General features: G+C 41.8%; 1 protein-coding gene across 4 annotated transcripts in view; it reads left to right on the top strand.

Annotated features, from left to right (window-relative positions):
• Positions 1-14,853, top strand: part of TTLL4 (tubulin tyrosine ligase like 4) — a 171,920-nt gene that overhangs the window by 64,187 nt on the left and 92,880 nt on the right. For all 4 annotated transcript variants that reach the window (XM_030209263.1, XM_030209264.1, XM_030209262.1 and 1 more), the window contains one exon: positions 12,328-12,456. In XM_030209263.1, coding sequence (XP_030065123.1) covers positions 12,328-12,456 — 129 coding nt within the window. The remainder of the gene's footprint in view (positions 1-12,327; positions 12,457-14,853) is intronic.

Genomic DNA, 14,853 nt, shown 5'->3' with positions numbered 1-14,853 from the left:
GGTCATGTCACGGCTCATAATGTTAGAGCCATGGCAGCGTCGGTAGCCCACTTGAAGTCAGCCACTATTGAAGAGATTTGCAAAGCTGCGACGTGGTCATCTGTCCACACATTCACATCTCATTACTGCCTGCAGCAGGATACCCGACGCGACAGTCGGTTCGGGCAGTCAGTGCTTCAGAATCTGTTCGAGGTTTAGAATCCAACTCCACCCCCCTAGGCCCATGTTTGTTCTGTTCCAGGCTGCACTCTCAGTTAGTTGGTAAATTTTTTAGGTCAATCTCAGTTATGTCCTCACCGTTGCGAGGCCCAATTGACCATGGTTGTTGTTTTGAGTGAGCCTGGGGGCTAGGGATACCCCATCAGTGAGAACAAGCAGCCTGCTTGTCCTCGGAGAAAGCGAATGCTACATACCTGTAGAAGGTATTCTCCGAGGACAGCAGGCTGATTGTTCTCACAAACCCGCCCGCCTCCCCTTTGAAGTTGTGTCTTCCCTTCTCTTTGTTTTGCTACATATGAGACTGGCCGGCATGAGCCGGTTCGGGCGGGAAGACGGCCGCGCATGCGCGGTGCGCATGAGCGCGCGAGGACTAGCAAAGGACTTTGCTAGAAAGTGTTCCGATTGGAGGGGCTGCCGTGGACGTCACCCATCAGTGAGAACAATCAGCCTGCTGTCCTCGGAGAATACCTTCTACAGGTATGTAGCATTCGCTTTTTACAGATCTGTATTCTCTTCCAAAATTAATTAATACCCCCTTTTTCATTGAGACATTGATCCTTCCTTCTAGATCAGGTGTTCTTAACCAGTGGTGCCCCAACCCTAAAGGATATGTGAAGAGGTCAAATGGAGTGCAGAGAAGAGTCATGTTAAGTAATACATACAATTGAAACTTAGTAGGGGACGACTAAGTTTGGTTAAGTAGTTCCATAAGTTCTGGTCCTGAATTATTATCAGGAATTTCTCTTCCAATTGAGAAAGCTACTAGGCGTCCCACACCAACTTTCAGTTTGCAGGTCAGATCAGTTTGTTTTTGTTTTTTCCAGATTTTACCATTATCACTTAGATTACTGTATCACCTTATATACTAGACTATTGGTCTAGTTATGTTTCTAGGCTTCAATTATTGCAAAATATGACAGAATTAATTTCTAGATCTGAAAAGCATAATCATGCATCCTCTTTAATTTGTCTCCATTGGTTACCTTTTCAAATTAGTTATATTTAAATTGCTGTGTTTTGCATATAAGGTTTTTGTAGGAGATCCTTGAAAGTCTCGTTTATATCTTTTCTTTTTCTAGGACATCAAAAGCCATGATGACACACACCTTACTTTTGCATTTTCCAATTTTGCAAGGCTTACGTTATGGACATTAGATAGCTGTTCTGCTCTCACACTAGAATGATTGGCATTCAGTTTAAACCAGAATATAGAACATCACTATGAGAAGACTTGGAACTATTGAACCAAAATCTTTAAAGTCATAGTTTAATTTTCATTAAAACAAGGAAAAATGGCTTACGGTTCAGATGTACTTTACAAGAGTTTTTGCCTTGCAAGTTGAGAGTCTGTTCTCCAACAACTCTGTCTATGCAAGGTAGAAGCTGGGAGTAATTTAACAACACGTTATGTAGTGATGCTGTTTATACTTTTACACTGGTAAAATCTCGATAGCATCACAGTAGCTTGAAAGGGATCATACATCAAAATAGAGCATAGGCAGTTTAAGCTCACAGAGAGATAAGCTGCAGACTAACTCTCCAAATCTGAAGGGGGGTGGGTGGGAAACTTGCCCAGCAAGCTTAGAGAACAAAGTAAGCCAACAGGAAGAGTCCCATAAGATACAGGGAACTGGACATGTGCTCTGAAAGAGCCTAGTTCAGGGAACTACAGGATTACCGGGGATTTGTAGTCTTATTATATATCCTATCATCTGCCTGCATGCAATGGAGGGCAGAACAATACTAATTTCTATATCAAGCATCTTTAGTTTGTAGTAGTCTACCAGGTATGCTTTGTTCCTAGCCATCCTACTCAATTTTTCATTATCAATTAACTTTATTTTCTTGTTTTCTTAAATTAGATCTTGTATTTGTCTGAGGTACTGTGATAATGGAAATCTGTAATTCTCGGTATACTGTACTGGTTATATTATTGTAATCTGCTTTGGGTTTTTATGGGGATTTCGTGGAATACAAATGAGTGGATTAGATTAAGGTTCTTTGGTGCTTGACTGATTCTTCTAGTGACCTTTCTTCAACCTTTTCTGCTGAACAGTTTGCACTAAGTTTAAGGGTTTTTTTTCCTATGTGCTTCCTAAACAAATTGGGTTTTGTGCTCTGCACTCTGCTGAATCCACCGTATTTGGTCTTGTTGACTTCTTAAAAATAAATCTTGATTTCAGTAAGGATGTCTTGCTCATTTCTCTTAATCTGCTGTATTCGACCTGTTTGATCACTCTTCTGCTCTGTCTCACTGATCATTACATTTCTGGTACTGTCCTGGCTTCATTCTTATCTTGATCACCATGCCTTTTAGGTCTCTTGGTATCACACACTTTCATCTCCTATGCCTCTTACCTCAGGAGTTCCCCAGGGGTCTATTCTGAGCCCTATATTTAATCTTTTTCTTGTTTCAAGTTTATTATATGCTTGCTATACTGCCCTCAAGGAACCTTTCAGAGTGGTATACAATTGTATCATATAATCAAAAAGAAAAATAGGATTAAAATGGGAACTACATTTTTAGACAGGACCATGAGAGAGAGTCAGTTACTGCAGAGCAAACCCACGTATTGTTATCCCCAAGGCATCCCCTAGCATATAAAGAAAAGATAAAAACTAGATAGTGAAATCCTCTTTAAAAAAAACAACTCCAAACTTCTCAAGTCAGTTTTAAATTTCTCAAAAGATATTCCAAACACAAATACAAGGGGAGGGCATTCCATAAAGAAGGGTCTACTACACTGAAAATCTTTGTTCTGACAATCATAACTGATCTAGCAGAAGGATGGAACTACCAAACCGTTGGATTGGGAGGATGTGAGAGCCCTGGACGGGGGCAGTAAGGTATTAGCAGATGAGAAATGTACAAGGGGGAACCAGTATAGTGAACCTTTTGTACTGTGGACAGGATTTTGAAAGAAATCCTGTGTATTATCAGCAACCAGTGTTCTTTGCAAAAGAGGGGATTATGTGGTCGCTAGCCCCTGACAGTAATTTCACAGCCATATCTTGAGCCATTTGCAAGTGTGTTAAATCAACAGTTTTCACACCATGAAGAAGACTATTACAATAGTCCAGATTCAAGATTACAAGCGAGTGTATAAGAATTCACAGAAAAGATTTCATAAAAAGTTACTGGATGGAATAAATCACTTGGAAAAACAATGTTAAACAGTAAGGGAAATGTAAAGTTCAAAACTAAGAGTTTGGTCAAAAATCACACCTAAATCTTGGTAGATATTTTGAAAGATATATATGGATTCCTGCCATAATGACAGGGGTAACTAGTGATGAAGTACCTTTCTCTTGAGTTTTTTTTTTCTGGGTTAAGTTTTTGTTTCTATGTTTGTAGCTAATCTGCTGTCAGTTAGTTGTAAAGATTGAAAATCTCTTAGTAGCTATCACTATTAAGACTGGTAAGGATTTGAATGTAATCTGTGTAAAACATAAGCAGTTCTAAAGATTGAATTATGGTCATAAGGGTAACCAATAAATATATTAAGGAGTTGGACCCAGTATGGAGCTCTGTGGGACATCACAGTCAAGGGTATATATGGTGGAGTGTGTGTTGTGCAGTGTACCCTATTTGTTGTATTGGTGAGATGTGAGTGTCACATCTAGAACACTACCCATCACCCCCAAGACTTCGAGTCGAATAAGCAAAGAGTGTGGTCTGCTAGACTGAATGCCATGGAAAGATCTAGCAAAAGAAATGTAACCATCTAATCTTCATCTAGATGTTGAAGAATAGAGGTGATAATCCCAAAAGGACAGTCTCTGTGCTATGGGGTTTCCTAAAGCCTGTTTGATGTGAGTGTACTGCGTTGGAATTTAACAAGATATAGTCGTGTTTTCCAAGAAAAAGTATAGAAACAAAAGGAAGTTGTGCGATTGGACGATAATTTTGTCATAAGCGTGTGGCTTATGCCTGTATTTTTAAATTAATTAATTTTTATTTATTAGGATTTACCTACTGTCTTTCTGAAGAAATTCCCTCAAGGCAGTGATAGTTTAGATACAAGCAGATTTCCAGTCTGAGGGGACATTACCAGTCTCAAGACTGGTAGAGATCATGGAGTGCAGGTATATAGTAACATAGTAAATGATGGCATGGCCCATCCAGTCTGCCCAACAAGATAAACTCATTTTACATGGTATGTGATACTTTATATGTATACCTGAGTTTGATTTGTCCTTGCCTTTCTCAGGGCACAGACCGTAGAAGTCTGCCCAGTACTGTTCTTGTACTAAGTTCTGAAGCTAACATTGAAGCCCCTTAAATTTACACTCCAGCCCATCCCTTATCTATTCAGTCACAATCAGGGCGTAGACCGTAGAAGTCTGCCCAGCTCCCGTTTTGTTTCCAATTACCGGCGTCGCCACCCAAACTCTGCTGAGATTCCGTGGAACCATTCCTTCTAAACAGGATTCCTTTGTGTTTATCCCATTCATGTTTGAATTCCATTACCATTTTCATCTCCACCTCCTCCTGCGGGTGATGGAGATTAGCATAGGCTCAGACTTTTCGAGAAAACAAAGAAGGGAGGGGATCATGAGGTGAAGTAGTTGCTTTTATAATTATCAATGTCCGTGTTATGGCAGAGAGTAGGGGAAGGCTTAAAGGATGTCGAGGACCTACACACTGCAAGATTCTCATTTACGTATCAGATCTACAAAGTATGGGATAGAGGCAGGACTGGGTCAGTTTAATGATGCTAAATCATTAGCAGTTGGTCCATCATTTGATGTCAGAGTTTGGATGTGGAGGTGAGATATCATAGGACATAATAAATTATGACACTTTTTGCAGTCTTGATTCCGTCTTTTGGCCTTACATTCTTTCTTATCTTTTTTTTTAAATTTTTTTATTTTTGTTTCATTTGTACCCCGCGCTTTCCCACTCATGGCAGGCTCAATGCGGCTTACATATTGTATACAGGTACTTATTTGTACCTGGGGCAATGGAGAGTTAAGTGACTTGCCCAGAGTCACAAGGAGCTGCCTGTGCCTGAAGTGGGAATCGAACTCAGTTCCTCAGTTCCCCAGGACCAAAGTCCACCACCCTAACCACTAGACCACTCCTCCATGTACTATAATAAAAAGCACCTCCAACGTTCTGAAGCTGGCTCTGTGGCAGTGAAGGGTTGGTAGGGTTCGTGCTGGCTGTCACCATCTCTCTCTGTCCCGCCCTCGCGTCAAAACGTGATGACGAGGGCGGAACAGTGAGAGGAAAGGTCACGTCACATGCATGAGGGTGTCGTCGTCCCTCCCTTCCTCCTACCCTCCCTTCCAGTTCCAGGCCCCCTCCCTCTCAGCTGTGGTCCCGTCCTCATTTCCTGTTTCCTCAAGGGCGGGACCACAGCTCAGAAAGAGAGAGAAGGGCCGAGCCTGCACGCGTTTTACCGCTGCTGGCCGCTGTCGTAACCCTGACTTGGTAAGTGAAGATAACTTTTAAAAATCGGACAGAGGGGGCCTGGAACTGGAAGAGAGGAAGAGAGGGACGACAACCTTGGAACTGGCAGGGAGGCAGCAGGGAGGGAGACCCTGAAATTTGGAGGGAGGGAGGGAAGGATGGACCCTGAAACTCGGAGGGAGGGAAGGTGGGGGACGACCCTGGAAGTCAGAGTGCGGGAATGACCCTGGAACACGGAGGGGGGGGACACTGGAAGTGGGAGGGAGGGGCCCGGCACACACACTCAATCTCACACACACACTCTCTCTCTCTCTCTCACAGACACACTCGCACCCAGTCTCACTCTCTGTCACACATACACACACACACTCGCACATTCACTCTCTCTCTCTCTCTCTCACACACACTCTTTCAAACATACACACTCCAAGGAAAACCTTGCTAGTGCCCGTTTCATTTCTTTGAGAAACGGGCCTTTTTTATTAGTTCGATGATATTCAGCTCCTTCACTCTGTCCATCTCGGCACTTAAACTGACTGGTTGGTTCTTAATTGGTTGAAGCTCAGCACTAATAAATCTGAATCCATTCTTTTCTTTTGGCAGTCCACACCCTTTCTTCTCCTCTATCATTGGTTATTTCCTTCTGTATAATTATACTACAGCAAGAGGCCCTCACTGGATGCCCACCGGAAGGGTGGAAGGCCAGATTTTAGGACTCAGGCTGTAAAAATACCAGCTAGGTTTAAAAATCTATGACTGGCTGAGCAAGGACTTGCTTTTCCTGCAGGTTAATATGCGTTCTAGTTTGAGACCTATCCACTGGAATAGTGGTGGGCCAAGCTACATAGCTTTAAACAGCTGAAGAGCACTGATTAGGCATGATAACCAGCTGATGGCCTTATAGCAGAGAGCCTGCAAGAGCAGGACTGTTTGGTGAGTTCTAATGAAACCTGGTGCAACTTCCAAATTGAGTGTAACACACATGATGTAGAAATTAAAGACAGAAATGATAAGAAGTTTGGTTCATAACACGGAGTCTGTCTTTAATAAGTTGGCACCCAGATCACAAGATGTTATGAAATTGATATATCCATATTTAGATATCTTCATAAGAACAAGTTGTTGACAGAAAAGGAAATTACACAATAACTTGCAATAGCTAAAACGGAAAGATGGGCACCTGACCGGGTATGATTCAGAGAGATTGAGCAAGATTAGAGAAAAAGTCCCTCTCAATAGACTTGTATGGGGACCAGATGGTATATAAGGACTGGTCACCCAAGCATATTTCGGAGGATCTCCCCAACGCATCTAGGACGCAGAGCTCCGGTCAGCTGAATCCAGAATTTGTCTGATGAATGTATCTGATTAAAGTCTGATTTGGTAAGAATAAAAAGACTATTTCTTTAACTACACTGTTTCTGTCCTTGCTTCAATTTATTCTCTATCTTCTATCTGTTTTGCAAACTAACACACACACACACACAAGTAAGATTTCTCACTGAACATAAATAGCCAAAGATTCATTTAGATCCAAAGAGACAGAAAGCTGTGGTCATGGGAATAAGATTTGAACTGAGCCTTCTGATGCCTCCCCAACGCAGATACCCATGGGAAGGGGTGTCACCGGAATTCAGGGAGGCGGTTAGAAAGATATTCGAAGACCAGACCCTCTGTACACCTCCGTGTGGAAGGATCCCACGGGGGTCTATAGAGGGGTAGGTTAAACACTTCCTTTAATACTTCTGTAGTACTAAATGTCTATTTTCTTATATATTTCCACCATCCTTGGCCACCTTTAAATCTAGACTGAAAGCCCACCTCTTTAACATTGCTTTTGACTCGTAACTTTGAGCAGGGACTGTCTTTCTTCTAAGTTTGTGCAGCGTTGCGTATGCCTTGTAGCGCTATAGAAATGCTAAATAGTAGTAGTAACATTCCATGTAGAATCTCAAATAGTAGCAACAGAATCTCAATAGTAGCATCCTGGAATAAACTTCCTGAGCCCCTACGTCTTGCCCCATCCTTGGCCACCTTTAAATCTAGACTGAAAGCCCACCTCTTTAACATTGCTTTGACTCGTAACCACTCGCCTCCACCTACCCTCTTCTCTTCCTTCCCGTTCACATTAATTGATTTGATTTGCTTACTTTATTTTTTGTCTATTAGATTGTAAGCTCTTTGAGCAGGGACTGTCTTTCTTCTATGTTTGTGCAGCGCTGCGTACGCCTTGTAGCGCTATAGAAATGCTAATTAGTAGTAGTAGTATTGTAAGCCACATTGAGCCTGCAAAGAGGTGGGAAAATGTGGGATACAAATAAATAAACGTTATTAGGGTTATTCTTGATAAGGACTTTACTTTCCATCTGCAGCTTTCTTCTGTTAAGAAATTTTTCTTTACGTTTAAACATATTTGATCAGTTTGCTCATTTCTTGATCTTGTTTTCCTAAGTATCCTGGTTCTTTTACTAATAATCTCCAAGCTTGATTACAGTAACTCTTTGTATCCGTTTTCCCGCCTATCAGCTTTAGAGACTTCAGACAATACAAAACGCTTCTAAATAAGAGCAAGTTTGATTATGTCACTCCTCTTGGTCTCTGAGCCTTGGCTTCCTATATCCAACGCAATCCCCTTTAAGATCCCCTACTATTATCTTTCATGCTTACTATAGTAGCTTGCTTTTATTTTATTTATTCTACTTGATATACTGTGCAAGGCTGGCATTTAGGCGGTTCTTCTTTGATCTGTTGATACTTTGCACACTGCCTTGTTCTCTTCGTTCCTCCCAGCAGAACGTGCTAGTTTAGACTTGATCATGCATGTCACTCTGGCTGTACTGTCTTGGCTTTTAGGCTTTTGAATAATCTTCCTCTTGACATTAGAATGAAATCTTCTTTCAAAAAGTTTAAATCCTCACTCAAAGCCTTCTATGTCTATCAAGTTTTCCCTAATTGATTGCTGATTATTTTACCTGTTTCTTCCTTGGTTGCGTTGTTCATAATTTTTCCTTCCCTCCAACCTCTTTGTGGCTGCCATTTTCAAACCAACACCCTCCTTTTTCCTCTTTCTTTTTGAAATTTTAATTTCTTTCATTTTATTTATACCTACACTTTTTGCCTTTTATTGTAAACTGCCTCGTGGCACCTTGTGAATTATGGTGGTATATCAAATCCCCCCCCCCCCCCCCAAAAATAAATAAATGTAATCTTGCTTCCGTTTTGTACTGTCCTGCCATGATATTTTTCTTTCTTCCCTTTTCCATCCTTATCAGATGTTTTGTCTTTTTGTCGTCGCCCCTCCTTTATTCTATTTATTATTTAAATTTGCAGTATATGAAGTAAATCTGAAGTGTGAATTAGGGAAGGAACCAATGCCTGTCACTGAAAGTTGTTGGCTGAGAGTAGGTGAAAGAAGGGTTCAGATGATGCTGTGTCTGGAGGGGGGGGGGGGGGGACAAAAGATATTGATGCTAGAAAAGGGGATGGGGGAGGAGGACTGATTGTGAGAACAGGGTGGGAGAAAGGAACTGATCATGAAAAATGGTATGGATTGGATGGGAAAAAAGGGGATGATGCTGGGGCTAGTAGAAGATTGTGAGCTGATGTTGAGGAACGGACTGAGAACTAATGCTGGGGCTAGAAGAATAGAGGTGGGGGTTGAGAAAGGGACTGGGAATTAATGTTGGGGCCAGAAGAAGAGAGGTGGGGGTTGATGCAGGGGCTGTGCCTAGGAGAAGAGGGTTGGGGATGAGAGAAGGGGATTGGGACTGAAGCTGGCATATGATAATTTGTTGTTGGGAGAAGGTAGTTGATGTTGGCAGATGGTGGGGGTGGGAGAGGGTGCTGATCCTAGGGCAGTGAGAACGAATAGAGGGACATGCTGAGGGTGGGAGGTGGATAAGCAAGGGCATATGTAGGAAAATGTTAAGGAATGGATGCTGGGGTAAAGAAGAGGAAAGACAGGGCAAATGACTGTTGGAAGAGGCAGGCAGGCAGTGAGGAAGGGGAAAAGAAAATATGGTAGAAGTAGTAGAGGAATGGATGCTGGGGGTGAATAGTCAGGAAGGTGGAGAAAGAGGCAGAGAGCTGTGGAGAAGGTAAAAGAAAAAGTGTACAAGTCTCTGAACAAAGTGAGATGGGGTGGGAAAAGGGAGAATGGGACTTCGGCAACGGGTAAGACTATAAGAAAGTGGCTGGAGGGAGAAGAGGGTGTTTCAGGAGGGATGCAGGGAAAGTACTTGGGAGGAGGAAGGTGACTGAGAGGGAGGAGGAAGGAGGAAGGGGAGTGGTCATAGAGGGTGTGCGGAGAGGGAGAGAGAGGTGGGAAAAAGCAAGAGAAGGGGAAGGGTGAGAATGAGATAAGGGGAAGAGCTGACAGAAGGATGGAGAGGATGGATGGAAAGATAGAGAAATGAAAATGTAAATGAAAAGAAACATAAAGGAAGCTACAATTGTAACAGGGGAAGGTGATTTCAGCAGGCCTAGGGGTGTATGGGGAGAGAAAAGGGGTGAGAGTGATGGTGTATGTATGTTTATGAGTGAAAGAGTATCAAGGGGGGGGGGGGGGGGGGGGGACTGAGGAAGCAAAAGTTAGTTAATACAATCTCTTGCCCCACCTCCCCATTAAAATTAGGTAAACTATGCCCATAGTTACACTAGCTATTATTTTCCTGTATATGATATTTATCTTCCCTTTGTGTCATCAAGGGAAGAACTGTTTTCCACCCTGTGGACTGTTCCTGTCCTGTCTGAAGCAATTTAAAGCCCTCCGCATTAACTTAATAAACATGAGTTAAAATCTGTGCTAACCTTTTTTTTTTAACACAGATTTTCATTAAATCATTCATTAAAAAAGAGCCTTAAAGTTGGAAGCAGTAAGCTAATGATATGCTAATGCATACAGTGTTAAATCCTTGCAAGGAGAAATGTGTGCTAAAACACAAGTACAGATATGTAGTAAACTTAGTACACTTTCTACATCAGGTGATTATTTAAATACAGCAATAGATGTTAAAAGCAGAAGCCCCACTTGGCTCCCTGTGGGGTCGGGCATGGGCACAATCGCCAATCTTAGTGCTGTCATCTTGGTAAATGTCAGCACCTGACCCCTAAGAATATGTTGGGATGTACAGCTAAGGGCAGTATGCCAAAACTACTAAAGCAGATGTAAGCCTCTGAGACTTTGGATTGTTCCGATCTAGGCACCTCATTGAGCTATAAAACTGCAAACTTTGTCACTGTCAAGAAACATTAGCTTACTGCATCCAACTTTAAGGCTCTTTTTTAATGCATGATTTATTGAAAATCTGTGTTAAAAAAAAATTAGCACAGATTTTAACTCATGTTTTATTAAGTTAGTGCGGAGGGCTTTAAATTGCTTCAGACAGGACAGGAACAGTCCACAGGGTGGAAGACAGTTCTTCCCTTGATTGTTCCGATCTAGGCACCTCATTGAGCTATAAAACTGCAAACTTTGTCACTGTCAAGAAACATGATGACAGATGAAGGCAATATGGCCCATCCAGTCTGCCCATCCTCTGTAACCCCTTCTATTAGATTGTAAGCTCTTTGAGCAGGGACTGTCTCTCTTTGTTAAATTGTACAGCGCTGCGTAACCCTAGTAGCGCTCTAGAAATGTTAAGTAGTAGTAGTAGTAACTCGTCCTTTTCCTAAGCGATCCCACATGCTTATCCAATGCCTTTTTAAATTCTGACATAGTCCTCAACTCCATGACCTCCACCGGGAGGCCATTCCACGCCTCCACCACCCTTTCTGTGAAAGAATAATTTCTTAGATTACGCCTAAGCCTATTCCCTCTTAACTTCATCGTATGCCCCCTCATTCCAGAGCTCTCAGTTGAAAAAGACTCACTTCCTGTACATAAATGCCCTTGAAATATTTAAACGTCTCTATCACATCTCCTCTCTCCCTCCTCTCTCCCAGCATATACATTTTGAGGTTCATAAGCTTGTCCCTATATTTTTTGTGTTTGAGACCACTTACTAATTTTGTAGCTGCCCTAATTAGAACCTCAAACAGTACAATGTGAACTTGAAGAAAAATTTCAGAGCTTGAAAGATAACATGTGACCCATCAGAGTGATTATTAGGGATGCTTGTTTACAGAGAACAGTTGTTACAGGTAAGTAATATCCTGATTCAAAATCATCTACTCAGAAACAGATAAGCTGTTTGTCTTAGGTGAACCAGTTGTACTAATGAGATATTTGGAGTTGTCTTTGTTTACAAGTGTGTGGTGTTTTTTTTAATAATATCAAACCATTAAGGTAGACTTTGGGAAAGCAATGTGGAACCTAGCTCATTTTGACATTCTGCCGGGTACTTCTGAACTGGATTGACAATTATTAGAAATAGGTTACTGGGCTAGAAGGACCTTCTGGTCTGACCTAGTATAACAATACTTATGCTATGCTTTTTATTTATTTATTTTATTTGTAGCATTTGTATCCCACATTTCCCCACCAATTTGCAGGCTCAATGTGGCTTACACTTGCCGTAATGGTTGCCATTTCCGGGTAACGGAATCATAAATGGTATTGCGTTAAGGTGCATACATACATGGTAACATACATGGAACATAATATATAACTAATAGTTTTACAAATGTTTGTATGGAGCCTTGGCAAGAACGATGGGTGAGAACTATATATAAATGCAGACCTTTCTCTTTAGATACCTGCACAAACCCTACCTCATCAGTGGAAGCAAGTTTGATCTACGTATTTATGTTTACGTCACTTCATATGATCCTCTGCGCATTTATGTGTTTACAGATGGATTGGTACGCTTTGCAAGCTGCAAGTAAGTCCAGAATGTTGTTCTAAGGATGGGTGGCAGTGTGATGCTAGAAGCCCTCATGAAACTGTGGGTTTTGACATGTTTGGTGTTCTTTCCTTTGCTGCACCTTCAATTCTTTTGCAGAGACATGCTCTGTCACTCGTTTTTGTAGCTTTTAAGCACTAATGACACATTTTGGGATATGGACTAAAAAGGACAAAAATTATGAAGTGAAAGTAAACTAATGTAGTATAAAATCCCCCAAAATTGTAGTTCAAAATGTCTAAAAGGGTAATGTTTCACTGATGGTGATGCTTAATTTGCTTGATAATAGAAATTACATGTAAACTAAAGCCATTTGCCATCTTCTGCAGTGTGGTACATTGCAAGGTAACACACTTTTCTTCCATTAGGAAGTAAGGCCAGTGCTGGGCAGACTTCTATGATCTGTTTGCAAATTAAGGAAAGGCAGAGTGAATTGGCCTGGAGTAGGCTTTGATGGCAATTCCAGTAGGGAAGTAAGGCCAGTGCTGCACAGAATTCTATAGAGTATTCTCAAAAATGGCAAAGACAGATTTAGATCAAATATAGTTATTTTACATCATATTCACACTCATAGCACATGGTATATCTGGGGGGGGGGGGATCTTTTTGAGGATGATGGCGAGTAAAATGCCAGCAACATTGTTAAATTGTTGGTTTTTGTCAAGTATTGACAATGAATATGACTGTGCTGCAATGAAAATTGTAAAACCACTCTTAGTGGTCTGACATCTTTGTTGGGTGGACTGCATGGACCATGTGGGTCTTTATCTGCCCTTCTTGAGTACGTTGGAAAATGCACAAAGCAGATAGTTAAGAACGTAATTTATTAACACAATTCAAATAAAAATTAATATATATACACACAGATATAAATAGCCCGACACAGGCCGTGTTTCGCCCAGCAGGGCTGCTTCAGGGGCTACACAAAAATCCTCTATTATCACATATGAGAAATTGTATTGGATAATTTCGGAAATATGATATGCGAACAACCACCGTTGGAAAAAAAACAGCTCTCCAAGAGGGGCCAAAAGGACATGACATTCCGTCTAACTGGCGTCTCTTGTCTCTGGAAAAACTGAAAAACCCGGATATTCAGTGCTGGACCATATCCAGCCACCAGCATTGAATATTTGACTTTATTTTTAGCTGCTAAAACTTAACTGGTTAAGGCAATATTCAGCACCTGACCACTTAAGTTAAACTGGAGTGGAGGAGTGGCCTAGTGGTTAGGGTGGTGAACTTTGGTCCTGGGGAACTGAGGAACTGAGTTCAGTTCCCACTTCAGGCACAGACAGCTCCTTGTGACTCTGGGCAAGTCACTTAACCCTCCATTGCCCCATGTAAGCCGCATTGAGCCTGCCATGAGTGGGAAAGCGCGGGGTACAAATGTAAAAAAAAAAAAAGTGTGGTGGAAAATTTATCTTGATATTGAGTCAGTTCAAGTTTGTATGTGGATGACCTGAGCCAGGAATGTCTTCTTTTACAATATTTGTTGCTGTCATAGGGATTGAGGTGATGCACTAAAGCGAAGATTTACATTTGTTTAAAAAAATAAGAGTTCTTCTGAAAAGCCACTTGAACAGTACTGCCAAGCCAGAGAACCAAGTGGAGTGAGACCTCCAGGACCACAGCCTGCTCTGAGTGAGACACTACCACACCAGCAGTCTTCTCAGATGGCACTTGCTACTGGGGCTGTGTAGTGAGAGGGAACATTGCATACCTCTGGTATTGGTATAGAAGAAAATAGAAGGCTGACCCAGCAGGAAAAAAAAAAAAAGGTACTTTGCCTGGGTTCCCAGCTCATTTCTTCTGCTTCTCCAAGGACAGGCAGGATGATATACTCCACACTGATGGGTGACCTCATCCGGCGGAGACCTTTGAAGGTGGCTTACTACACATGTGCAAGCCTTCTTGCCTACCACCATCACGCAAGAGCAAACCAGTCTCTTGTTTTCTGCAGAGCAGTGAAGTCATGTGGTTGGTGTCTCCCCTCAGTTCACATGTTTCTGTCTTCATTGGCGTTTTTGTCTATTATAAGTATTTGTGCGTGGCCAGTGCCTGCTTTCCTATAGTGCAGGGATTCTCGACTCAGTCCTTGGGACACACCTAGCCAGTCAGGTTTTCAGGATACCCACATTAAGATAGATTTGCATGCCCTACCTCCATTGTATGCAAATTTATCTTATGCATATTCTTTTTGGTTATCCTGAAAACCTGACTGACTAGGTGTGTCCTGAGGACTGGGTTGAGAACTCCTGCTTTAGTGTTTGTCAGATTTTTGGCATTTCTTTTTCTTAGTCCTTGAGCATCCCAGTCAGGTTGATGGGGGGCAGACTCAGGAGTAATGTCAGGAAGTATCTTTTCATGGAGAGG

This window comes from Microcaecilia unicolor, chromosome 7, assembly GCF_901765095.1.
Source record: "Microcaecilia unicolor chromosome 7, aMicUni1.1, whole genome shotgun sequence".
NCBI lineage: Eukaryota > Metazoa > Chordata > Amphibia > Gymnophiona > Siphonopidae > Microcaecilia > Microcaecilia unicolor.
This window is presented reverse-complemented; position numbering and strand designations above follow the sequence as displayed.